General features: G+C 38.2%; 1 protein-coding gene across 2 annotated transcripts in view; it reads left to right on the plus strand.

The window, feature by feature from the left end:
- Window positions 1–26,325, plus strand: part of sash1b (SAM and SH3 domain containing 1b) — a 76,124-nt gene that overhangs the window by 37,246 nt on the left and 12,553 nt on the right. The window contains exons 1-8 of one of the 2 annotated variants that reach the window (XM_053632629.1): window positions 14,773–16,922; window positions 23,824–23,952; window positions 24,141–24,191; window positions 24,288–24,337; window positions 25,118–25,158; window positions 25,383–25,466; window positions 25,559–25,671; window positions 25,917–26,021. In XM_053632629.1, coding sequence (XP_053488604.1) covers window positions 23,908–23,952; window positions 24,141–24,191; window positions 24,288–24,337; window positions 25,118–25,158; window positions 25,383–25,466; window positions 25,559–25,671; window positions 25,917–26,021 — 489 coding nt within the window. In that variant the 5' untranslated portion in view covers window positions 14,773–16,922; window positions 23,824–23,907. Of the gene's footprint in view, window positions 1–14,772; window positions 16,923–23,823; window positions 23,953–24,140; window positions 24,192–24,287; window positions 24,338–25,117; window positions 25,159–25,382; window positions 25,467–25,558; window positions 25,672–25,916; window positions 26,022–26,325 lie in introns of those variants that run through there. The other variant, XM_053632628.1, reaches the window with a different exon arrangement.

Consider the following 26,325-nt stretch of genomic DNA (forward strand, 5'->3'; position numbering starts at 1 on the left):
GAGACTGCATGAGCTTAGATGATGAGGTTGACTCATTGACATTTAGCTTTTGCTGCAGAGTGCATCTATGCATGTATCATTCAAGAAAGATCACCTCAACAATTAAATCAGTGAAGGCAAAACTGCAGTGTATACTAACTGAAAGCATCTTTCTCTTATGTTCACACTAAGCTGTTTTATCATTTATTTGGACACCGTTGGACACTCGTTCTAATATGTTATTTTATATATATATATATATATATATATATATATATATATATATATATATATATATATATATATATATATATATATATATATATAGTAACTCTAGTGTTAAAATGTCTTAAATTCTTTAATGTAAAAATAAGGTCTTAATTACCATTAAAATGTCTTACATTCACATTTCAGAGGTATTAAAATGCAACTGAACCGACAGCATAAAGAAAATTTAGATTTTATTTTGGCTCATTGCTGTTTGAAATTGTAAAATCTGCGGCTCATCAGTGTTTTAGACCAGCTCGGTTCACAGGAAATGCCGCTCCACACCAACTTCATCTCTGTCTAGGCTGTGAGATTGAGTCACTTTTAACCTGCATTTACATTTACAACACGTGCCAGATTCACTTTGGTTTTAAATTAGTGTAGTCTGTAACATTTTTGTGGGCAGAGGTTTACAGCATTTCATCTGACTGGTAATGAGAAGTGAATTTATAAAAAAAAAAAAACTGTTATCAACTAAATGGAGGAGTTTTTTGTATGTATTACCTTGGCATTAAATTACAAAAAAAAAAAACTAAAAACTTGTAAACACTGCTATGAGGTGAATTTGAATTTTTTTTCTCTTCTGACTGCTGTAATCCATCTCTCCTATATTTTTTTCCCTCCCTTTGAAAGTCATGTAAAGGAAGTACTGGATTTTTTTTTTTTCTTTCACTGTTGGAGCAAATGGAAATGCAAAGAAGACATTTGCTACGGTCTCCCATATACCTCTGTTGAAGTTTACCCTGCTATAGTTTACTAAAACCCAGGAATGGATGTATATGCATGAAGACAATCCATTATAGCTGATGTATCGTGTAGCATGGATGAAGTGACGTGCAGGTCTTAAACGTTTTTGTCTTGAAGATGGTGTTAAAAAGTATTAACTTTGAAGTGCTGATACCTGCAGATACCCTGAACACACAGACTTGTATGGCAGTCCTCATAACCAGATTTTTAAAGTGTGTGTAATCGTTAATATGGCAAAGTTTTCTCTGGGGAGATATTTTGGAAGGAGTCTCCAGTGTCAGCGCTTTGTAACAGTCACAGATAAGGCTAGAAACTTTAAGATTTCCGGCACAGGCAGGTTTTCAGGACAGAGGGCTTTGCAGAGCTTTTAATAGGATTTGATGGTTTACAGTTGATTGAACTAGTAAATTAGGATCCACCTCGCATCCATCGTTTCTGGGTCATTAGACTTTTTATTGAACAAGCCAAGCTTTTAAGAGCCTTGAATTTCATTTACACATTGCAGCTACGGATTTCTCTTTTCCAGAGTGCGTTTTATCTTTCCCTACGAAAAAATCAAACCAGATGTAATAGGTATTGGGAAACGAGAGCTCCGTTTTCACAGTAGTGCCATCAGCGGACCAATGTAGTTTTCCATCTCTCTTCTGAGCACTTCCAGCACAGCCTGGAGAGCACTTACCAGGAAGAATGGTGATGCAGGAATCCTAATGGCAGGATATTCGCATTAACAATCAAGGTCAAATGACTCCCCCATGCCTGTTAAAAGAGTACTGAAGTCTGCCATAAATACTAGCTCACATTTATTATTCAGTGGGCATTAAATCCTTTATTGCAGCAGGTCTTTATGTTAGCGGGGAAGCGAGAATGTTCAAGCGAAATTAATTGCACTACCGCTAATTCTGTGTAGCTGAAAATGCACTGCTCATGTGTGTGGATCTTTTTAGGCAGGTGTTCCATGTTTCCTTGTTTCCATTTACTGAGGCAAGCAAATATCTTGTTAGTTCTTGTAAACTATCTTGTCATTCCAGCAGCAGGACATCATGAAAAGGTTTTCTGAGTGATCAGTGCTTTTGACTGGACATGTTCTCTGCTCATATGGTACACGCTTACATGTAATGGCTTTCAAAATCTGATCTATAGTTCCCCTTGTTCAGGTTAAATACTGCTGGCTCATATATGCCAAAGCATCAGAATGGTTGTGCTTGGAGACCTTGAAGAACCTCAAGTCTCGCTCACTGAACACTTGCTGTGACAGTGGTGTCAGGATGATGAATTGCCAGAAGAAAGCCATCAGTCCTGCCTTGTTTTTGTCTTTATTTTGTTTTCATTCCTGCACAGGATGATTGCGAGCAGTTTTTCATGTGATTGCTAATCAGTGGGAGCATCCTAGTGGAAAAGTTATAATTGCACAGCTGTGGTCTCACTGTCCTTCCACTGTTGTGATCACTGGACTAGAGCTCCATTTCATTCTCCCCTCAGGACTCTGGAGCAAGTACAGTGTGCTCCATTTTCACTCCTGTAAGCCACTGGCAACTTATCACACCTGAAATCTTCAGACGACAGCTTCCTCGGTGTTGGTCACTCGGTGCTGCGCTCTGCACTTAGTTCTAATTGGTCTAGTCCTTTTTAAAAAAAAAATTATTTTTTATTTATTTTAAACAGCAATTTTCCAAGAGCACTAGGGAATATGGATGCAAGCTGAAAAAGCATGCTTCATGCAGTATCTTGCATTCTTTTTATCTATGTAGTATTTTAAGAAGATGCAGGCAATGACACTCTTATCTGCTTTTTAATATTGGTTTCTTTTTATACTGCTGCTTTGTGCTTGATGTCATATTGTATCCTTGTCTTGTGTTTTCACTTTTTCTTGCAACCTCCTTTGCCTGAGGGAGCGTCTGTTTCAGGAGCTTTCATTTATAGACTGCCAGTCCTCTAATCCAGTCTGGCACTAATACAGTTTGGCCTTGATCAGGACAGGGGACTTCAGAGAAGATGGGAACAGCCAGCATTTGGATGTGCTTTGAAAGCATCTGTTTTCTAGGATGCTGAGGTCATCTCATTTGATAGCATAACTCATCTTTTATGCCCCCCCCCCTTTTTTTTTTACGTTGAGCCAGAATATAATTTTCATCAGTACCGCCATGTTATTACAAAAGTTAAATTGGCACAGATGGATAATAATCAGATTCAAGTCTAGTAGAGTGTTTGTTCAGTAGTAGTCACTTGACATCAGTTTGCTTTTTTGCAGGGTTACCGATGGTGTCACATGGCTGCTGAACTGATTACAGATAGCATCAGTGTGTCATACAGCAGTGAATGACTGGCTGAAAAACAAAATGGCAAAGTTCAACACTGCTAGTATATAGGCTATTACAACTCTGATCGTTTGAAATGAAAGGATCAGCTTCGTATACATTGTTCATTTTTGGGTTTCCACTCTCATTTTCAACAAAGGCATGACAATACTGTTGTTCTAGTGCTACATACCAGGACTACACAGTAATGATTAAAATGATCCTCATCCTCATTATTTTATACTCAATAATAAAAGCATGCAGATTACAACTGTTCAACAGATTTTTAGAATGAAATCCCTTTTATTGCACTTTTATCATCTACCAAAAACATGATTTTCTTTAACAGTGTGTATTATAATCCTACAATCCATCAAATGTATTAATTTTTGAATCAGAATAACACTGCTCATTCATTGGTCACATCAAGTGGATCTTTTTAAGTGCTTTATAAATGAATATGCAGTATATGCCATAACAGTATGCAGTACAGCATATAAATGGGTAGCTTGTGATTTAATGCGCTCGAGTCAATTAAAAATGAACCAATTGGCCAATCCTGTCAATTTCTCACGAAGTATAAATTTGGCATAATGCTCATCACAGTCATGCCTGGTATTACTGTATGCCTTTGTCTAGAAGTATTCCTAACTCATATTTCCACTTTGTGTAGACTGTATTTCCTCTACAAGTGTCTGAATATTTTACTGCAGAAATTCTGGTTTGATGCCGTCTGTAATATCTCTGATTCAGGATTAATTTAAATATGGTTAGCATTGGAGCTATGCCTTGGCTTGAGATGAACTGTCAAATGAGCATTTTCATTATAAGAACTGGAGTAAAACTGGTTGACAGGAATGTTATTAAGCGTCTCCACAGGGCGCCTGTCTGGCAGGCCGTAAGTGTGAGAATTCTCTTGTCTCTGGCCTGGCATTATTCTATATCCATGATGATATAATAGAGCTAGAGACTAAATCTCGGTGCATGCTCAGTAAGGGATTTCACTCGCAATGCTTCTCAAAACCTGTTTGGGAAATACTACATTTGGTATTTGACCAGTGTCCGTGTGAATGAACTTTTTTTCCCCCCAGAGGTAATTGCACTAGACAGACATGGAAGGAGCTGATATGAAAGAGAATGAGAGGAATAAAGGGAGTATGAAGATAGAGAGCAGATGAATGGCCTGCAGCAGGGTAATTGCGTTATCAATCTGCCTCACCTCTGGCACCCGCCTCGTGCTCTCAGTGTTCGGAGTTTTGAAGAGTCTTATTATGAAAAGACAAATTGTGGTACAGAGCCAGCAGAGTGCCCATCAGTGACAAGCTTGATGTTTCAGGGCAAAGGCGATGATTTATATGAACGCAGTGTGAACTCAGCATGCACAGATAGCCCCAGATGCTTTAATCAGTCATTTAGATTTGCAGTATTAAGATGAATGTCAGTTTTCTACATCAGTGGATTTCTGTGGTCCATGCGGTCATGTCCAGATGCCTTTTATCATAAATAAAATGTGATGTGGCCCTATTTTAAAGCTTAAATTTAACTTGGAGATATGTATTTCACAGGCACAGTGGGTAGCTGTACTGCTTCTCATCTTCAGTGTGTGTGTGTGTGTGTGTGTGTGTGTGTGTGTGTCTGTCCTGTGGCTCTGCATATATTGTGTATCTTCTGATTCAAAATAGCTGTTACCATTCTGCTCTGTAATGAGTTTCTCAGTTTCTGTGATGATTTTGATGTTTTGGTTTTGTCATTTTGACATGTCGTAAGATAGCATTATGCAGCTCGTTATTGAATGAACTGTGTATGTGAGGTTGGCTGCACTGGCTGTGTACAAATTTTTATTGCATTTAGTTATAATAATAATAATCATCATCATCTTTATTTGTGTAGCACTTTTTAGAGCCCAAAATGTCAGTGCTATACATGGTATTTATGATAATGCAAAATAATTAATGATAATCTATTATTAGTGCCATCTGAACATCCTAAGATAAAGACCATATCTAGTGACAATCCATATAATACTATCATTACTCACATGCATGTAGCTCACCTGTATGACTTGCACACACACACTAACATGAAGATGCTAGACAATGTGACTGTCAGGATGTAACATATGGAAACAAAGATGCAGAATCACAAAAGGATTTCTGCAAAGCATAGCAAATGTTATGATAAGCCAATTGTATTATAAGGACAAATTGATTTACAATTATTTTATTATCATAATTAATCAAATAAAATCTATAATTATACAAGTCACTACTCAGCGTAACTGCAGACACCTCTAATAATCTGAGAGAGATATGGCAGAACGAAGGAAGGTTAGGGGAAAATTCATTCAGTACAAAATAGTACATAGATATTACTGGACACCACCTAGGCTCTGCAGGATGGGGATAACTGGAAACAATTTATGTTGGAAGTGTAATGAAGAGTAGGGCACTTACTTACATATGATGTGGGAATGTTCTTTACAGTAGTTCACTCATTCTGGTGCAGAATTCTGGGAATACTTGAGTGGCTTGAGAGGCTAACTTACCTCTGGAGTCACGACTATGCCTTCTTGGAGATCTTGGAATCGGCGGTACCCAACATGGCAAAAAATGCATTTGTCCTTATTAAGATTGGTTGCATTACAGCTGCTAGGATGATTCTACATAACTGGAAATGCCCCCGATCTGATAGATTGGATTGATGGGATTGAAATCGCATCATATGAGAACAGGCCGAGGGGATTGTAGAAGGAAGGAGAAATGAAAAAACGTGGGATCATATCTGGCAGCACATTAAAACTGGGTAAATGAACAGGACTGTTCAACAACTGTTTCATTTCCATGTAGTTTGTTTTGATTGCATTTCCTTTATTGTGGCGAATGGCTGACTATATGAAGGTACTTATTAAATGATGTGGTGATGTACTAAGTTCTAATTGTTGAACAATAAACAGTAGAATCACACACTTTATTACAACAGATCACGAGACAATTAAGTTGTGATCACGAGAAAACAAGAAAGAAAAAATAATAATTCATGGTCGCTTAGGGCTTCCGTAGTTTGATTATGGACCATAGGCCGGTTAATATGGAGGAAGGGGGTTGATGGAAGCATTTGGAAGCATTGCGTCCTCCAATACAACCTAAAAGTCTGTGTGTAATAAATTCTATGTTGAATCATATAAAATAATACACTGCTTTCTAAAGCTACTTTTTGTAATGTCTATTCAATGCTTTTCTCCTCTGACACAATAATAACTTCATATGATCTTTTGCGTGTAATTTCTCAGCCAAAATTGATGTGTGATGAATTAATCGGCACATAATTAATCTTTAAATTAAATTAATCCTTATAAATTTGTATAGAGCTGTACTGAAATTGCCACAACTTGACCCACAGAACCATTATATGCAATAAATATTTCTAATGTAAAAGCAATTCACCTGTCTGGTCATCTGTAACTGCTTTCATTTCTGAACCTTTATCCTTTCGTCTAAGATGTAAGCATTCAGCTGGTGAGACTAAGTGGTGGTAGATTTCATTTTTGACATTTTTCAGCTCAGATTATTCTGACTCGGAGTCATGCATTATTCAATGCCAGAATATGTATTTTATCCAGAGCTGTTAAGATGGATTTTATTAGAAATTTTCTTCTCTGTATTCCTTGCTGTATTATATGTAAGGTGCTGTGCAGGAAAATGGTTGTTTGTTCCTCTTCAATTCTGCAAAAATAATTGAGTAGGTGTAACAGCACCTATGTCTATGTCAGCAGGTTTGTGGCTGGTTAATGTAACACCACTATGGTGGGTGGATGAGTTCTTATCGATGTGGGGGTGAGCTGGCACTACTGGCTGTTTAAACCTGACACTTGGACAGCTGACTGTAAATTGGCCGCGTGGGAAGAAATGGGTGGCCTTTTATTGATGGAAAAATCAATCTGTTTCATGATTCATGAAGCATATTCCATCAGAGCAGAGATGTCCTGTCCTGTCTCATTACAGTGCATGAAGGTACTGTGGGCCCTAATAATAATGGGCACCCTACCCATATAAGTGTGGAATGTTATGGCACTGTGTATGGAATGCATATAAATGTGGAATGAAATCGAAACATTTCTTAATGGGTTTTCAGGGGTAAGCTTCTTGGCAGTGATGACAAAGTAGTTATGGAATTAAAATAGCTTGATTCTTATAATTCAGTCTTCAGAGATTATGTTTTTGTGTGTATAGTTTGTTCATGCTTTGGTGGTATTTCTAGATTTTTACCTATTTATTTATTTATTTATTTATTTTACTATTGTGTTGTATATTTTATGTATAAGCCAAGCGTGCCATCTGATGCACAGGAGGCAGAAATATTTAGGGTAGATTTGTATGACTTTTTCCTAGATAAGCATTGAATTAGTGTTATTGTTTTTATTGACCCTAGTCTTTAGTATGTGCTCCTCACTCCTGGAGGATAGGCTTGAATGAAAAATCGTGAATCAAGAATAATCTGCAAGGAGAAATAAACTGAAGGTGCTGAATCTCTGGGGATGTAGTCACTTGTGGTTGCAAAAATAGCACATGTGTGTTCTGAAAGATTTTTAATGCAGCATGAAGGTATCAGAGGGAACATGCTGGAAAATATAAGTCCGGAGAAGACACCAGAGTCAAGCCATTCAATCTGAGCAACAAAAAGTGGAGTAAATGTGGCTTATAGGCCCAGTGAATAAGAAAAGTGGGGCGTATGAGGCCCTAAACCTAGAGAGAAAGGAGAGGCTAAGAACACCCAGCATTCACCCAACCAAATAATAGTTTGATGTTGCAGACTGAGGCAGAGCCGAAAGCACGGTTTTTAACGTTTAAGAGGGTTGCCTGAGATTTAGTGGTGTACAGTGTTGAAAATGAAAATGTGAATGTCCAGAATGTGAACTCCATGTTAATCCATTTATTGATTCCTTTGATACTGAATTGTGTACAGTTGTCATGCTTAAGATGAGGATGCATAAATTATTTTTTTGTTATCCACCATATATAATTACTGCGGCAAGTGCAAAATCTTCTGTGCGCCACACTCGTGCACATCACCATTGCAAAAACCAGTCCCACTGCAAGATGACAGATTTTAAATTGTTTTAGATAATAGGGACTCCATCACTATAATTATGTCGGGTGTTATTCATTTTCACACATTTTGTAATTTGACAAAGCAAGACACTGATGAAGTGCTCATTACTCACTGTGTAGGGATTAACACAAAGAAATGACTGGTTTTACACCAGGACATTCATTAATTAGGCCTGATAATCAGCCAAATTCTTATTTGAAGCGGCCTACAATGATGTACATATAATCACCCTGTCACAGCTCATAATTAGGGACGATATCAAATCTGACACATGTTCCTGCAGGGAGCTCTTGCGCTCTGACACAAGTTCAGTTTTCAGATGTTTTTACAGATGTTTCTACATATCACATGTTTGTCAGAAGAAGAATTTGACATGCTTGAGTCAATCAGTCAATCACACATCTCAAGATCTGTGGATCTGTAATCATTATGGGCTTAATAACTCCGATGTCTAAATACACCGATCAGCCATAACATTAAAACCACTGACAGGTGAAGTGTATAACATTGATCACCACGTTACAATGGCACCTGCCAAGGGGTGGGATAGATTAGGCAGGAAGTGAACAATCGGTTCTTGAAGTTGATACGTTGGAAGCAGGAAAATTGGGCAAGTGCTAAATTGTGATAGCGAGACGACTGGGGAAGAGCATCTCCAAAACGTCTTGTGTGGTGTCCCTGGTATGCAGTGGTTAGTACCTACCAAAAGTGGTCCAAGGATGGACAACCAGTGAACCGGTGACAGGGTCATGGGTGCCCAAGGTTCATTGATGTGCATGGGGAGCGAAGGCTAGCCTGTCTGGTCCGATCCCACAGAAATATTGTTACCTAAACTTTGTTACAGACTACGTAAACCCCTTCATGGCAACAATATTCCATAAATTGTTCCATGATTCCTCTTTCAGCAGGATTATGCCACCTGCCACATAGCAAAACATTTTTCAGGAATGGTTTGAGGAACATGACAGAAAGTTCAGTGTATTGACTTGGCCTCCAAATTCCCCAGATCTCAGTCTGATTGAGCATCTGTGGGATGTGCTGGACAAACAAGTCCGATCCATGGAGGCCCCAACTTACGGGACTTAAAGGATCTGCTGCTAACATCTTGGTCCCAGATACCACAGCACACCTTCAGAGTTCCTGTGGAGTCCAGTCCTCAATGGGCCAGAACTGTTTTGGCGGCACAAGGGGGACCTACACAATATGCAGGTGGTTTTAATGTTATGGCTGATTCGGTGTATATCATACGACTCTGAATTTCTGGTCATATTTCTGGTGCTGACACTCCACGATCCTATTATGACACATGCTCTTTGATTTTTGGCCAGCTCCACAAGGTTGGTATATCTAAAGTTTCGAATAATCATATATTAATGGAGCATCAAAAATAAAATTGTTTTTGTGCTAAATTTGCTAAGAAAAAAATCATATCAGCTTCAGTAGATGGAGCATTATGGTGTCAGAGGCTGCAATCTTCTTTTAAGTGGGATTTGAGGGCTGTACTTCAGTTTTAATTAATGCTGCCATGATGGATATGTCTCTTTACTGCCTCCCCGAGGAGACTTAATTGTGTGAGAGGGTTAAACTGATGTCAGGGCAGCGGTGCACACTGCATATTCTCAGCTATTAGTAGTGCAGAGCTGGCGTGTGGCAGATCACCATGAGCCTCTGTGGGGATTGCTGTTCACTCAGCCATGTGTATTTATGTGAGCATTAAGACTGACTTTTGCAATTCAGAATTAAATGTTCAGCAGTGGCTGAGAAAATGCTTGACATTTTTTAAAAGAGCAAAGTCAATTTTTGCATGAGCTTGAGAGGTTTATATGAGTGCCCTTTGCACATAAGAAAGCAGATGTGATGGAAAGAGGTGGACTGTTTTAAATGCAATGAATGCTGCTGTTTGAAAATAAATACATAAATAAATAAATAAATAAATAAATCTAACCCAGTGATTTTTCTTTTTTCATAGAAAAGCAGCCTCAGTTCATTGTATACATGTGTGTTTGCTATTTTACTACAGCAATAGCCCAACATGTTTTATTTATAATGTGCCTATATACTCAGATGCTTCCAATTTGCATCACTCTTGGCTTTGTGTCCACATAACTGAAGTGGGAAAAAATGAGACCTTTGCTGTTCTAAAAGGAAGATGTAATGGAACATTTGTGTGTAAATATGAGTGATTTTGTTGTCCACAAAAGGCTCCTCAGTGTAACCTCCCTGCTCTTCATGGACCTGTCAGAATTCTCCTAGCTGTACTAATGTAGTGTAATTGGGAAGACAGTGTTACACAATTTGACCACTAATCCTCATTTATGCTCTGGTTGTATCCAACACATGATGTGTCTCATGTAAAGTTTATAACTTAACATTGATGTGTTCAATCCAGTGTTCAATACTGCTAGAATGGATGATAAAATGCTGATGAAAAATGTTGATATAGAGGAAGCTGTTTATGAGCTGGAGAAATGCCTGTATATTTCTACAGCAGCTGTGTGACAGGCTATACATTAAACACTTCTTCCTAAACACTTCTTTTGTATAACCAATAGTACAGTCACTAATGAGTAACTTCAGGGAAAAGCAGGTGACCATGTTGGCTCTTGTACAGAAAGTTCATAAATAAGAACATCTCATACATGCATACATATACACTTGTCTCATGTTTGATGAACATATTTAACAAATTTAACAAATCACTGGATATTCATGTGTGCAAAAGTTAAATTTAACTTGTTTATATACAATTCAATTTATTTGTATAGTGCTTTTTACGATGGATATTGTCTCAAAGCAGCTTTACAGAAACATATAAACACAGGATACAGATTTTAAATGTGTGAATTTTTCCCTATTGAGCAAGCCGGTGGTGATGGTGGCAAGGAAAAACTCCCTAAGATGATATGAGGAAGAAACCTTGAGAGGAACCAGACTCAATAGGGAACCCATCCTCATCTGGGTAACAGTGAGCATGAAAGTAAAGGGAAGTTCATTATAGTTTTTATATGAAGTCGGTTTTGATGAACTAATCCACTGTTCACTAAAGGAGACTTGAGTGCAAAATTGTATGTGGTAATTGCAGTCCTAAGGCCATAGCAGCAACCGTAGTCCCAGCACCACAGGGCAACTGTTCATGTGAAATTGAACAGTGAAATGTGAAATTGAAGTACCATTTTCATGGTACTTCAAGCGGCACCATCCTCCGCAATCTCAGCAATCTCCATGCTGCACTGCTTGGGGTCATCCTCAGCAGCAGAATTTAGCCTCCAGTTGATGAGAACCCCAACCAGAAGTAGGGCATCAGGATGGATCAGGCAGGTCCGGAGAGCAGAAAAGGTCAGGATCACTGGCATTTATGGAATATCATGTGTAGCTCGAAGAAGGAGAGAGGGAGAGGTTGTTGGGTATACTTATTATCCTGTGATGGATGGGACTCTGTACTTTGTGTAAAAGAAAAGGCTATTCATGGTAAGCTTGAGTAAACAAATATGTTTTCAGCCTTAAACACTGAGACTGTGTCTGAGTCCCAAACACTAATTGGAAGGCTGTTACATAACTGTGGGGCTTTGTAAGACAAAGCTCTTCCCCTGCTGTAGCCTTCACTATTCGAGGTACCAACAAATAGCCTGCACTTTTTGATCGAAGTAGGCATGGTGGATCTTAAAAGACCAAAAGTTCACTCAGGTACTGTGGCTCGAGACTATTCAGTGCTTTATAGGTCAATAGTAGTATTTTATAATCAATGGAAAATTTTACTGGGAGCCAATGCAGTGTAAATAAGATTCTGGACTAACTGGAGTTTGTTTATGCACTTACTAGAACTTCCAGACAGTAAGGCATTACAGTAATCCAACCTAGAGGTGACAAAAGCATGAACTAATTTTTCTGCATCGTGTAGTGACATTATATTTCTTATCTTAGCAATTTTTCTGAGGTGAAAGAAGGCTATCCTAGTGAGATTATCTACATGAGCTTCAAATGAAAGACTGGAGTCAATAATCACACCAAGGTCTTTTACTGTTGCACATGATGAAACAGAAAGACCATCCAGAGTTACTATGTAATCAGAAAGCTTACTTCTAGCTACATGTGGTCCTAATAGAAGTACTTCTGTCTTGTCAGAATTAAATAGAAGGAAGTTAATAAGCATCCAGTGTCTAATGTCCTTTACACATTCCTCAACTATAACAAGCTGCTGTCTGTCATCTGGCTTTGCTGAAACATACAGCTGTGTATCATCACCGTAACAGTGGAAGCTGATTCCATGTTTACGAATAATTTGACCAAAAGGTAGCATATATAATGTAAAAAGTAGTGGGCCTAGAACAGAACCTTGTGAAACAACAGACTTTACCTCGGTATGCGTGGCGAAGTCGCCATTTATATCTACGAACTGATGGCGATCTGTCAAATAAGACTTGAGCCAGAAGAAGGCCGTTCCCTTAATGCCAACAACATTTTCTAGTCTATCAAGGTGAATAGTATGATCAATGGCATCAAAAGGTAAGGTCAAGTAACACAAGCAAGGAGACACAACCCTGATCAGAGGCCAGTAGTAGGTCATTTACCACTTCAACCAGTGCTGACTCTGTGCTATGATGAGGCCTAAATCCTGACTGATAGATTTCATGAATATTATTCCTATATAGGTACAAGCATAGCTGCTGTGCTACAACCTTTTGCAGGATCTTGGAGATAAAGGGCAGATTTTATATTGGCCTATAGCTGGACAATTGACAGGGGTCGAGGTCAGGTTTTTTAGTCAGTGGTGTAATAACCGCTAGTTTAAATGATGTAGGTACATAGCCAGTGCTAAGGGAAGAATTGATCATTTTTAGAAGGGGTTCGATTACTCCCGGAATAATCTGTTTGAAGAAACATGTAGGTAAGGGATCAAGTATGCAAGTTGGTGATTTTGATGAAGAGATTAATGAAATTAGTTCGGTTTCTCTAAGGGGAGTGAAACATTCTAATTGTTGAAAAAGCAAGTGACCCTGTTTCAGTCATTTAGAAGAACTTCACATGCCTCACAGTCTTTCATTCAACCTGGAGGGATTTTTTTCCTTCTCTTTACAAAACTTCACTTGGCGATTGCAAGACTGTGTGGTTCAAAGGTTGTCTTGAATGAACTTCTTTTAGTCCACTATCTCAATAAGACTTAGGTCAGGCCTTTGGCTTGGCCATTCCAGGACATGGAACCTCTTCTTTCTTTCTCTCACTCTCCTTCACTCACTCACTCACTCACTCACTCAAAGATTCTCCACTAGGGGGACCTTTTGACTATCAGTTAGCTTTGTGTGAATTGTTGTTGAAAGCAGAGAGAAGGTACATTCCCAACTTGTGTGTATTTGAAGTTAAATGCCCTAAACACATGGTACATTCATCATTGTTTTATGATTATATTTTGTTCATACTGGAAAAAATGCATTCTGTCTGAGTAGCCTAATAATAACAACATATTGTCTGGCTAATTATATATATTTTTGTAGGAATATAATCCCAGTGGCACCAATGATTTGCTGCACTCATTAACCAAATGCCTTCAACTAATGGTAATGGTATATCACGTTAGATACAGAGCTATCAAAAATCTATAAACATGATTATTTAACAGCTTTGTTAATTCAAATTGATTAACTTTCGTGAAGACATTGTTGGTAAAAGCATAAAACATTCTTGTCAATTCACCCACCCAGAAATTCATTCCAGACCCACATTCATCAACCCAGCTTGTCCATATCATCTTTTAATGCTTTTATTACCGCTTGTGACACTAGAAGTAATGACCTGCCTTCTTGCATTTATTTAAGTCTGAACATCAGTTCAGATCTTCAGTGCACTTAATTAACACTGTGTTATTTGGTTAACACACTGAAATTGACCACTGGGGTCCTGCTTTACTTTGAGGTGAATTGTAAAACTAAACTGCATATTTGGGTTTTCACTTTTAGACTGGACGACCTCATGAAGAGCAAAACATAGGCTTTTCTTTGCTATCTTGTGCAAAGGGGTATTATACTGAACTGCTGGCAGGTCATGATGGATTTATGATTGGAATGAGGTATGATTGAAAGCCCACACAGGTTTCTGAGAGTGCTGTTAAATGTGAAAGCTGTCATAGGCATGACTCACTAAATTCCTGCTTGATATTAAGTGGTTCTTTTTAAAAAGGAACATTAATGACAACCCCCAGTGTGTGGGTTTTATATATATATATATATATATATATATATATATATATATATATATATATATATATATATATATATATATATATATATATATATATATATTTGTTTTTAAAAAAAAAAGGTCTAAATCTAGAGAACACATTTGATATATAGACTTCTGTTTTTAACATTTACAGAAACCAATGTCCAGCCAGTGAAATAACTGTGTGCCAAAATAAGGGCTGCTTAGGGCAGAGAGAGAGAGAATTCGAGTGTGCTGAGGTGAGGGTCAGTGCAGGGTAGTGGTGCGGAAAAATGATTTTTTTTTTTTCTGGTTCTGCTATGCATTCTGGTATATGTCCCGCATACAGCACATCAACTCAATCTACCTCCTTCCATCTGCTCCATTCTGCACTCAGAGCCACAGATTTAATATTCTTGCAATGCTTTTAAAATGAGAACTGAAGATAAGACTGGGCACAAGGCAAACATGAGATCTGAAGATTGATGAATGACGTATCAGAGCAGCCTAAATCATAAATGCAGATTACATGCAGGGGGCTGGAAACAAACAGCTGTGATCGAGCAAACAAACGTGTACTCAGAGGAGATTTGGTCTGAGCTCGCAGACTACGGCAGAATGCAGCTTAGCAATGAACAATGAAGGCAAGCTTGACAACCTGTAACAAATGCTGTTCCGGTTGAAAATTTAAGGCTTTTCCAGTAATTACATTAACCAAGCACACCTCATTTACATTAGCAGCCTAGTTATATAAAAGTGCTGCCATCTAGTGACAGGCTTTTTTTTCACGAGCAAAGCAACATTTCTAATTGAATTGCTTTTTATATGTATTAGTATTTTTTTTTAAAAAAAAGATTGATCATTTAAATGTCTAGTATATATTTAACTCTCTATGGACCTGTTTCATTTAGAAAAACAGGCTATTCCCTCTGACAAAGTCTTGACGATCCAAACTTTTTTGCCAAGTAACCAAACTCTTTGGTTATCAAGACAAGAACTGCTAGCTTTTCTGACACATGGTCAAAGCACACTATGGTAAACATATTTTTACAGTACTTAAATATCTTATAAAGCCAATATATAAGAATAATTTTACATGTGTATGAAATACGTGAGGAATAATTAAAGACATTGGCTTCCAAATGGATTAAAAACAATGTGCCATGATAAATGACAATGGCCCATTAGGGAATATATATAAAATGCATGTTAGCATAATCTCGTTTACAATGAACATGGTGGTCTAAGCATTTTTATGCATTTTTTGGTAGATGTTAGTAGGTTTTTTGGAAAGAGGAAAGGTATGGCAAGATGGTGCAGATACTGGAATAATAATGTTTTAGTTACATATTTTTATCTAAAAGGTTTTTTAAATAGTTTTAGTCTACACTGAGGACAGTTTGTTTTGTGGCCTAGTGTAAGACTCACAATGAAATGTGTTCAGTGTTCTTTCACATAAGGTTTTTTTTTTTATGTTGTACTCTTAATCAATTAACTGTCAAGAATAAATCAAATAAACAGAATTAGTTTCTTCTTGTGGTATAGTATATACTTACAATTTTCATGAAATAAAATGCCCTATTTGATGATAAATGTTATCTGTTAAGGTTCATTGGCCCATGTATAAACAGCATGTTCCTAGGTCCAAATTAAAATGTTCTATTTTAGAAAACATTTTTTTGATGTAGTTAGAACGTTACATTCATTTTTTGCTGACATTCAACACAATGTTCACGGACTGAGCACGCATTGGTTTTATGTTTTGTGTCATACCTACAAACTCATTGTTCATGTTTCTATACTTTTGTGACTTTTTGTGAATCTTGTGTCTTTATTAACCATGAGCAACAGATGGACCACTTAGTGTAACAATAGAAAATTGCAGGCTGTTACCTAAATAAAAGTCGTTTATTTAGCTATTGTCAGGGTAATCTTATCTCCTTTCCCCCTCACACTCCTGGTTATCCTTCTCACTGATGTACATTTGGAAATGCAATCCAGAGGAAGTTTATGAAACTGTGGTTGTGGCATTTGCTCTGAGTCAGCTAGTGTGAGTTCAGTTGTGTCATGGAGAGAGAGAGAGAGCGCGAGAGAGAGTGTGAGTGTGTGAGTGTGTGTGCGTGTGTGTGTGTGTGCGTGCACTCCACCCTGCAGTCTATCTAGCGTCATCGGCTCCCTACTGCTGGCCAGCGTGTCTGTGAGACACTCCCCCTCTGCTCCACTCTGCTCTATTCGAACATGCATTGTTCTCAGAGTGCGCTGAAGAAAAGTTTCAAACAGAACTCAAACAGCGGGATCACATCAGAGCAGCTCTCCCGATAGACTCAAGCAGTGGTGAGTGTACTTCACACAGGGTCTTTATGGTCTGTTATGTTCTGTTAAGTTAATTAAGTTAAATAGCAAACTATCTAACAGACTTGATGTAGTCTAGTAAGAAGTTACTCGATGCAGTTTGGAGGATGTGCTTTGTAGTACTGTATGTTACGTTTTCACTGTTTGTGATGCATTTTCTTTTTTTTTTCTTTCCTTTTTGGTGTTTCTCACTTCATTTCACAAACAGCTTTGTTCTCATCTCTGCTATTCTATCTTGTACATGTTTGGGCGTCAAGTACATCATGTTGATTCTTGTGTCCTGTGAGAGGAATTGTTAAAGTTCCTACACTTCTTCAGCTTCTTCGGGTGTCTTGAAGCAGTGTATGAATAACGTAACTTTTCCAGTCCAATCAGTGTGTCTACAGCATCCCCGTATCTTTCCACGGTTAATCCAATTGTGCGTTTCAGAAACATGTCGTTCCCTAAATGTGCTGAGATGTCTGTATATGGCTGTAAGGTTTTAATGAGGAAAGGATATCCGCCAGACTAAAGATAGGGTGTTGCTTTAGGGAAACAACAGAAGTTTGGTCTAAGCACATGCACTTAATTAGTGCTTACGCATACATGTTTCAAGAAGTCTTACATGCAGAATTCATTTGATCTGTTAGTGTAGAAAGGAGATAGGTTGCAGAGTTTTAAAGACTTGTGCTTGCGTAGTCATTTATATGAGAAGTGACAGGAGAGGCCTTGCTTGATCCATCTTCCCAATGCCAGCGACAAAAAAAAGTGTCTCTTCAGTCAGGGAGCAAGCCTCAGATGCTCTCACGATGAAGGATGATGCACAGTCACACAGGGATGTGTCTGAGTATGATAGAGGTGGAAATTACACTGTGGAAGTAAGAGTGTGTGCGTGTGAGTGTGTGTATGTATGAGAGAGAGGGAGACGGAGACAGACGTGGGTGTGAACCAGTGCTGTCCCCTGCTGTGTTCTGCGTGCTCTTCAGTAATGAGGCCAAGTTGAATGAGTTGAGTTCTCTGGCTTTCCTCACACTGATTCACACTCAGCAGGGATTTCACGAATGTGAGACAGGCCTGTATGCATTGAAAGCTGATAGTCTCCCGGTGTGTCTCTCCCTCCTGCACCCCCGTAAACAAAAGGAAATCCAGTATGTGCTAGATATTGTGTGGATAATATGCTCCAATGGAAATCTCGACTGCTTTGAAATGATGCCTTTTTTTTTTTTTTTTTACATGCAATATTATCCGATGTGTTTGCTTTTCAACCATACACCATGGTGCGGAATTTATCGTACCTGCTCGCCAAATATCCTTTTGTGCCTCCCATTTTGATGTGCTGTCTTTATTAGAGATGGTAATATAAAGATTAACAGAAAATTTGCATACAGTCACCAAGAGCCATTCCACTATAGTGGAACTCCCCCTATTGTTCCCAATCTATACCCTTCCTCCCAGAGCTGTTACAGGACCTGATCACTGTGTATATGGTGTGACCTATGTCTGCTCATGAAGGCGTGAGAGATTGAAGGGAATTAGCAATACAGAGGCTGGCGTGATTTCTTCACCTCCATCTCTTCAGCTCTGGATGTATAGTACTGTGCAAAAGATTTAGGCACATGCAAAGAAATGCTGTAGAGCAAAGATGCCTTCAAAATAATGACATTAAATGTTTCAACATTTAAAAAAAAATACTGTAAAGAGCAGTAAACAGTAGTAAATGAAACAAAGTCAATATTTGGTGTGACAAAAAATAAATAAATAAAATGAGTAGTCTCAGGTACAGTCTGTGCAGATAAGGAAATGAGCTGTAAGTTTTATCGAGCATCTTGCAGAACCAGACACGGTTCTTTTGGAGACTTTGACTGTTGCACTTTTCTGTAATATTTTTCTGTAATATTTAATTTTGTGCTGGAAAACTAATGTTTGGGAATCTAAAATCTTTTTGTACTGACTCGATAATGTAGAAGTCATAAAATAAAAATCTATAACAAAGTTTGTACTGAAAAAAAAATAGGGTGTCTAAGACTTTTGTGCAGTACTGTAGCTGCTCTAGTGTGAGCCTGAAATGTCAGTTTGTTCATCATCTGTACCAGTTGATGAGGAGGCCGAGTGGGAATTCTACATGGTCTCGGGGTGAGATGAGGCACTGAGCTCCTGCTGCTCCACGGTGAAGGGGGGAGAGATAAATGAGCTGCTTGCTCAGGCGTGACCACAGCCCCAGACACTCTGATCCTCTCGTGCCTCTGACATGCTCAATTTGCTCCCCATTGTCCAGGGTAATGCGACAGGATTTTCCTCATTTCAATAACCTCATAAGCAGCAGGTCGCATGCCACTCTGCTATTAATGGATTAGTTTTCATCTACAAAATCTGACAGGATTATTTTCTTCATGACATCATGTATTGACAACCCATACCAGATTGCTTTGTTCTGTTGCATTCTGGGCATATCCAACAATGTGCTCTTTCTACTCTTCATGTGTACTGATGAATACCATATGTATGATGGTAAGCAGTGAGGCCTGCACAGATGTCTATAATACATAATGTGGGTTAGTCTCTGCTGTGGCATTTCAACCCATATAGCTGCATCTGCAATTCATAAATGTAACTCTTGCTATATCTTGTAATGTTTGAGTTATTGTCTTTTTCTAGCTCTCTTCTGCACTAAATCACTGTTTACATGCAAAGAAAGAAACTCATTGGAGACAGGGACTTGATCATGTGATCAGGCCATAATGGAGTGTTTATCAGAGAACGTCTGTGTTTTGAAGCTCAGCGTGGCCGTCACAGCACAGTGCTTTTCATTTGGCCACTGCCGCCTTTCTTAACTGATGAAAAGCAGCCAGATTTCAAGCAGCTTTGACTCAAGGGCATGTCACTTAACAAATGAATAGTTCTCTCTTAGAGGACAGTCAAGCTAGTCACAGAATGTGGTACCACAAGCCCCCTGTGCCTCTTGCAGCAGAGGAATGCGCGTGCTTCCAGGGAATGGAATGAAGGAAACGTCTCGGAGCACTTCAGTAAGAATGCCCATGCCTTCAGATCCTTTCAGTATTTTGCTTGTATTAACTTACAGCAGTTTTACACCAAATACATTTTTTTAGCTTATTTGAACAGACTAGTTTTAGTAAGTCATTTTGTTTAGTGTAAATTGTATACTTATTATCTTTTGAAAATATGTGTTTGGTCGATCAAAAATCTAAAGATCTACAGGAAAAAAAAACCCATACGGAAGCATTTCTTTTTTCCATCTTTCAACCATTTGGACACTTTTGTATGTCTGAGAATGTAGTGCAGAATTAGGTCTTATATGTAGTATAGACTGTATAAGAGGCTCTCACCTCAAGAATAGGTTGTTTGTTTTGTCACTCAACTTCTCTGTTCTTGAGCCCTTTGTGTGTTAGTGCAGGAAAATCAGACTGTTTAAGGCAGTGGATATTAGAAGGCGTGATATAATCTATTCTGTATCTGTAATTATGTTTAGACTTATACCAAAAGTGCTCTGTATTTCCATTATGTACAGTACGTAGAGGATAGAGAATGTAAGTCGTGTTCTTTATGTAGATGTGTAATAATATTTTCATTTGTGTTTGTATTATACATCTCTCTTTGTGCATCTTAAGAGTATGTTCAGTACTGAATATTGCACTCTGAAGGAACATTGATGTGTGCATCATGCTCTTAATACTAAGCCAGCTCTGGTTGTCAGTACTGCTCTGCTTAGTCTGTGATATATTAATCATCCCAATAAGCCCTTTCATGGTTTATAAAGGAGCAATAAAATTTCCATATAATCACAGTTAAGACAGCAAAACTGATCAGTGCCATGTTTCTGTTCCATGTGATGAAGAAGAAGAAGAAGAAGAAAGAATTCCTGCTTGTATTATGAAGGCTAATTACTATTATGGTTTTGAATTACATTTATTTGCCTGCAGATGTTTTAGTGTAGAGGTCGACATGTTTAATGTGAGGAATAAAATCAAGACATCTGTTGAGTACATGAAAGAATTACATGACCAGCTGTAGCAATTCCTGTGACAATCCCTAAATGTTCCCATAGCAACGCTTTGCACTTTTTAAAAACGAGCTTGCGTGCCAGATGTGCTTCCACAACCCTTTCCTGATGGAGTGTAGAATGGACATTAAAATAGTCTGTAATCCACGTTCTTTGTTTCTTTTTTGGGCTTTTTTAATGACTAAATCCCAAATGACTTCCTTCACCCTATTTATATGCACTATGTCTGGTTTAAAATTAATAAAAAGAAGACTTCTATGATCTACAGTGCCCCACAGAACTATTCGTGACCTTCATGAAATTTTGCTACCCCTCCAAAAATACAAATGATATAGTTGTATTTAACTTTTAAGTAGTTTGCATTTTGTCTACAATTCAACAATTATCAGCATTCTTACAATTAGTATTTTACTATATCAGTCTTGGAGAGAATAACAGTACTGAGTCTCTTCCTGTAATGTCTAACAAGGTTGGATACAACAACCTCATCCTGTCTCTCACCCTCACACTCTCACCTGATAATGATTCTCCTTTCATATTAATGCTTGGCTGTTACTTACCCAATGGTTTTCATTGCTATTTAGTAACTTGCAACTGTAAAGAATGCAATAAACGGCATTAGCAATTAGCTCATGCATATTCATGGTGCAGTCTCTAAGCTCATTCAGTTCATATTCTGCACACTTTGTGGCTGTAGCACTTGACCAACAGAGGACAGTCTGCTGGAATATAAATGCACTAATATTGCATAAAAAAAAACATTAAGATGGACTTGCATTAACATCTGGTGAACTGATATGTTCATCATTTTTTGCATATTATTTATATAATCCTGCTTTCCATTCAAACATCTAGTATAAACAAACATTAAATAAATAAACTTAATGTAGTCCATTTCGAAGCGATCAGTACATGTAATTATAGTAATTCAAATGAAATTCAAATTGACATCAATTCATTGATGCCTATGGTATGTAGAGACACTTTATGGTGACTCTTTTTAGCCTCAGACTGTATATAACTGACCTGTGCGTCAGTGATTACTGAGGCTCATTTTCTTTGTCATTAGCTAAAAACACAGACCTAGAAAAATGTATTTATTAATATTATTTGTTTTGAATTGCCCCCCCCACCCCCGCCCCGCCTTTACTCTACAGTCAGATTAACCTTATAATACAGAAGGAAATGTTTCAGTAATAGTTCCATAATTTTTTTTATATATAATATTATAATATATTAGTGCCCTCCACTAATATTGACACCCTTGGTAAATATGAGCAAAGAAGGCTGTGAAAAATTGTCTTTATTATTTAACGTTTGATCACACAACAAACAGTGCTAATGATGTTTGAGGTTTAGGTGCTGCATTTATTGATGCGCTCATGAGCTCAGCCTTGCAACAAGTTGTTGGTGTCAAACCACACTAATGTGATCTGTGGGGTTTTTTTCAACCTTTGTCACTATACACCTCACTGTGTGGGGGAACAGTGTGCTACTGGGTCACAGTGTTTCTGGCATGTAAAACTTTGTTATAGTACTAATTGAGCTTCATTGTGCTTTCTTCACCAATCTGTTTCATCTGTCTCTATTGTGCTGAAAGTCAAATTCTTGCATTTATTTTAAACATTCTTTTGGGTTCTTGATTATTTTTGGCACATGTATCTTTGAGAGAAAAAAATGTAGAAAAAAAATGTAAAAAAAATTAATAAAAATATGCTGATGAGAATGATATTTGTTAGGACTAAGTTCTAGTTACTTCTATTTTTGAGTAGAAAATTTTAATTATTGTGTGTAATGTTTCTTTTCCACAATAATTTTTGCTCATTGTTATGAAAGATAATTCTGGTGAACACTGTATGTGAACTATATGACTAATAGAGAATAGCAACTTGGGATTCGGCCTTGAAACGTTACAAAATCTACATTGTGGATCTAGTTTAGAGTAGATTGGAAAATTGAACCCTGACAAATGTGTTCTGCACATTTACATTGCTTTCTTTTCCCATCATCCCCCTTGTGCTTTGAATATGATTAACAAAGCCTCTATTTAGATTATGTACCAGGAAAAAAAAAAGTTAGATTTGTATGATGTGGTTTCAGTTTGCTTGTAAATATTTGCTTGATTTTAACAAATGTTGTAATCACATCATCCTGCATTTCGCCTGAAGAGGCTTATCAAGCCCAGCTGCACTTCCTGACACACACAGTTCATTTATTCAAATGATATCCCACACACACTTAATGGAGAGGCACGTATGAGTACTTGATGAATGGATTTCCGGGCTGAAATGTGTTGGCGTAGTGAGTGAGTGTTGGTATTACTGTGTGAGAACTCAAACTATGGTGTGCATTTTTTAGTGATGAGTTGCTCCAGAACAACAGATATCATCACATGCAATTCCCTGGAATTTCAGGATGCTCATAAATAATCAGGGGACATTTCGGGATGAGTTTGCAGTTTGCATGATGACGCAGGTCTCTTTTATCTTTTTTGTGGCCACAAATCAAAGTTTGCCTAAAACAATAGCTGGAAATTCTGCGTTTATCAGTAGGACCTGTGAACTCTGCTGTCTTCTGCAATTTATCTAGACCTCTGACTCCCCCTTTAGTTTTGCTCCTTGAGTTGATTTAATTGCAGTCCCTCTTGGCTGCAGCTGCGTCATCCACTTCTGATCTCAGTCAAGTTGAGGTCGAGTAGGAGTCAGGAGAATGGACACCTGGATACAATGTAAAGGGGGTTAAAGATACGTTAATAATTCACATTTTAGTCTGAAAGTTACTCATTTGTGATTATATGAATGCTTGATAAGTTAAAGCCATGCCGGTGGCTTTTATTCCCACAGCTATCCTTTGAAGTTTATGGCATCTACTCCTTTTCTTTTACAGGATGGATCTCTGGGAAACATTGAGGATTTGGCTAAGGAGTACTCAGAGTATTACAGTACCTCTTACAGTGACGTGAGTGAGAGGATGGAGGAGCTTCGCAAGCGCAAAGTGGCTCAGGAAGCAGAAATCGTAAGAACCTTTCTTTCTTTTTATTTCCGTGCTCTTTACGTATAAGTTAATTAGCTTTGAAATCACAAACATAACACCAGAATGCACATTAGTAAGAGAACTAAGGGTTTGCCAAAGCTTCCTGGGTTCACTACTACATATATTTTGTGGTTTCTGTTTTTCGGTTATGTATATTTTTGATTTTTCAGGCAAATACCGAGTCAATGATCACATCACTTCAGCTGCGCTCAGAAATCCAGGTAGGCCTCCAGCAAATCTTTGCACCTTTCATTCAAGATTAATTTGTAATTTCATGTCCAACTTGTTATTTTCACTAAAATTTCACCTTTTCCAAGGAGTCCCTGGGGTTGAGCAGCACTGTGTCCACTCCTGAGGTCGAGAGAAGGTACTACTTTTAATTTTTCTAATTCTCCTGATTAAAAACCATTTTTCCCCCTTGCATTTTGATATGTTGATCCATTTAATGTCTTCCCAAAGATCCAAAGATATAGTGTGAGAAACATCTTTCCCATCCATGAAACATATCCACTCATGTGAGTGTAAAGGTGATGCCTTGCGCACTTCCTGGTGACCCATTTCACTTCCTGCTTCCTTCCTATGATTCAGTGATTGGAAGGAAAGAGGGGGAGATAACACTAGGATCGTGCAAAAATGCATGCGTTCCATGACCATTTTCATTTTTGTATGTAAATAAGTATGTATGGCCTTTGCTTACAAGCTGTAATAAAAAGTAAGGTTCATAGCTTAAATAAATTAAGTAATTAAATTACATGTAGCATTGCTACACAGACTGCTGATCTAACATCAGCAACAAGGGTCAGCTGAGAGAGAGGAATGCACAGGCCACGTGAGCAACAGAGTTTCACTAAAAGCCCGACAGCATTTGAAAAGCCTCCATTGTTATTGTGAGCTTTGGTGAGGTGTGTGTTTGGCTCCAGAGCCAACAGCTTGCCTCTCCATAACTCAACTGTAAGAGATTGATCACCACTGCAGCAGCCTGTGGGTATTATGGACACGACAGTGTGATGATATGTGGGAAAATTAAGACATTGGATAGTTTGTAAAAACAATATGAAGAATATAATGTGGGAAAACAGGTGAGATGAAGATACGGTGTCCCGGCTGCTTTACTGAGAGCTGTGCTTTATGACTTTTTTGTTTCTAGGCTTTTGATGCACAAGTCAGGCTCAGAAGATGGATCTGGAGGTAGGTACTGTGTGTGTGTGTGTGAGCGAGAGAGAGAGATGTAAATATCCTTAATACTTTTGTGTATCTCTAAAGTCCTCTTGGCAGTGTCACAGACAAAATATTTACATGTTAAAAATGCTACTGTTTTTACTCATGCTGTTTTTACTCATTTTTAAATGTAGATGTGCGTTTGTGATGTATAGGTCTGAAGTTTTATTTTGACATTTCCTTTGCTAATGTAGGAAAATGGGACAGAAAGAAAAACAAATCCTTCTGGCAGAATTTCCGCAAGACACAGAAAGGCGTTACACGCCAGACGTCAAAAGGTGCCGCTGACATTTCGTTATATGACCTGAAATCCATTGGAGCTCCGTGTTCTTCTTAGAAATCTCTGACCTCTTCTGAATCTTGTCTACAGCTGATGACCTTGGCTTTGTAGCCAGTGAGATCACGATGAGCGATGAAGAACGCATTCAGCTGATGATGATGGTGAAGGAGAAGATGATAACTGTAGAGGAGGCCTTGGCTCGGGTATGTCACTGCTCCTATCTCGCTGTCCTTTCTGCTGGTGCGTGGTGTTGTGGGGGGCTTACTATGATGTCTTTTATTTATTTATAGTACCTGGCTTTCATACTTGTGTTACTTGTGGAATTAAGGTGGATTAAAGTGTTTAACAGCCATATTTAATCTGCAAGTGGCTCAACTACTTTAACCTAAACTAGAAAAAACATTAAAAGTCCCAATCAATTTCCAAATACTCTTCTACTCATCTCTAGCTGAAAGAGTACGAGGCTCAAAATCGTCAGTCATGTACCACGGACACAACGGAGTGGACTGATGCTTCGAGTCCCACTACGAACGAGCTCGCGGTGAACTTTATTGTAAGTAGCAGTGTTCTCCTATTGTTCAGTCTTGCATAAAACTTTAGAATGGGCTACACTTGCACATATCTCTGACAGCTTTACTTTATCAAACCCTCTCACTCCTGAGCCAGTTTAATGAGTGAGTTAATAGCAGCTGTGTATGATTAGCCGTGCCACATCCTTGTTTGCTGTAATGAGTTTATTGGCTGCGCCACATCCTCCCGTCTCAGGCATTCTCCCAGCAGGAATGTCACCCACTCTGTCAGGCATTAGTTGATGTCACTCCCCCCTTCATGGCCTGGATGTGAACCACTGCTCTCCC

The sequence above is a fragment of the Ictalurus furcatus genome, chromosome 9 (assembly GCF_023375685.1).
Source record: "Ictalurus furcatus strain D&B chromosome 9, Billie_1.0, whole genome shotgun sequence".
NCBI lineage: Eukaryota > Metazoa > Chordata > Actinopteri > Siluriformes > Ictaluridae > Ictalurus > Ictalurus furcatus.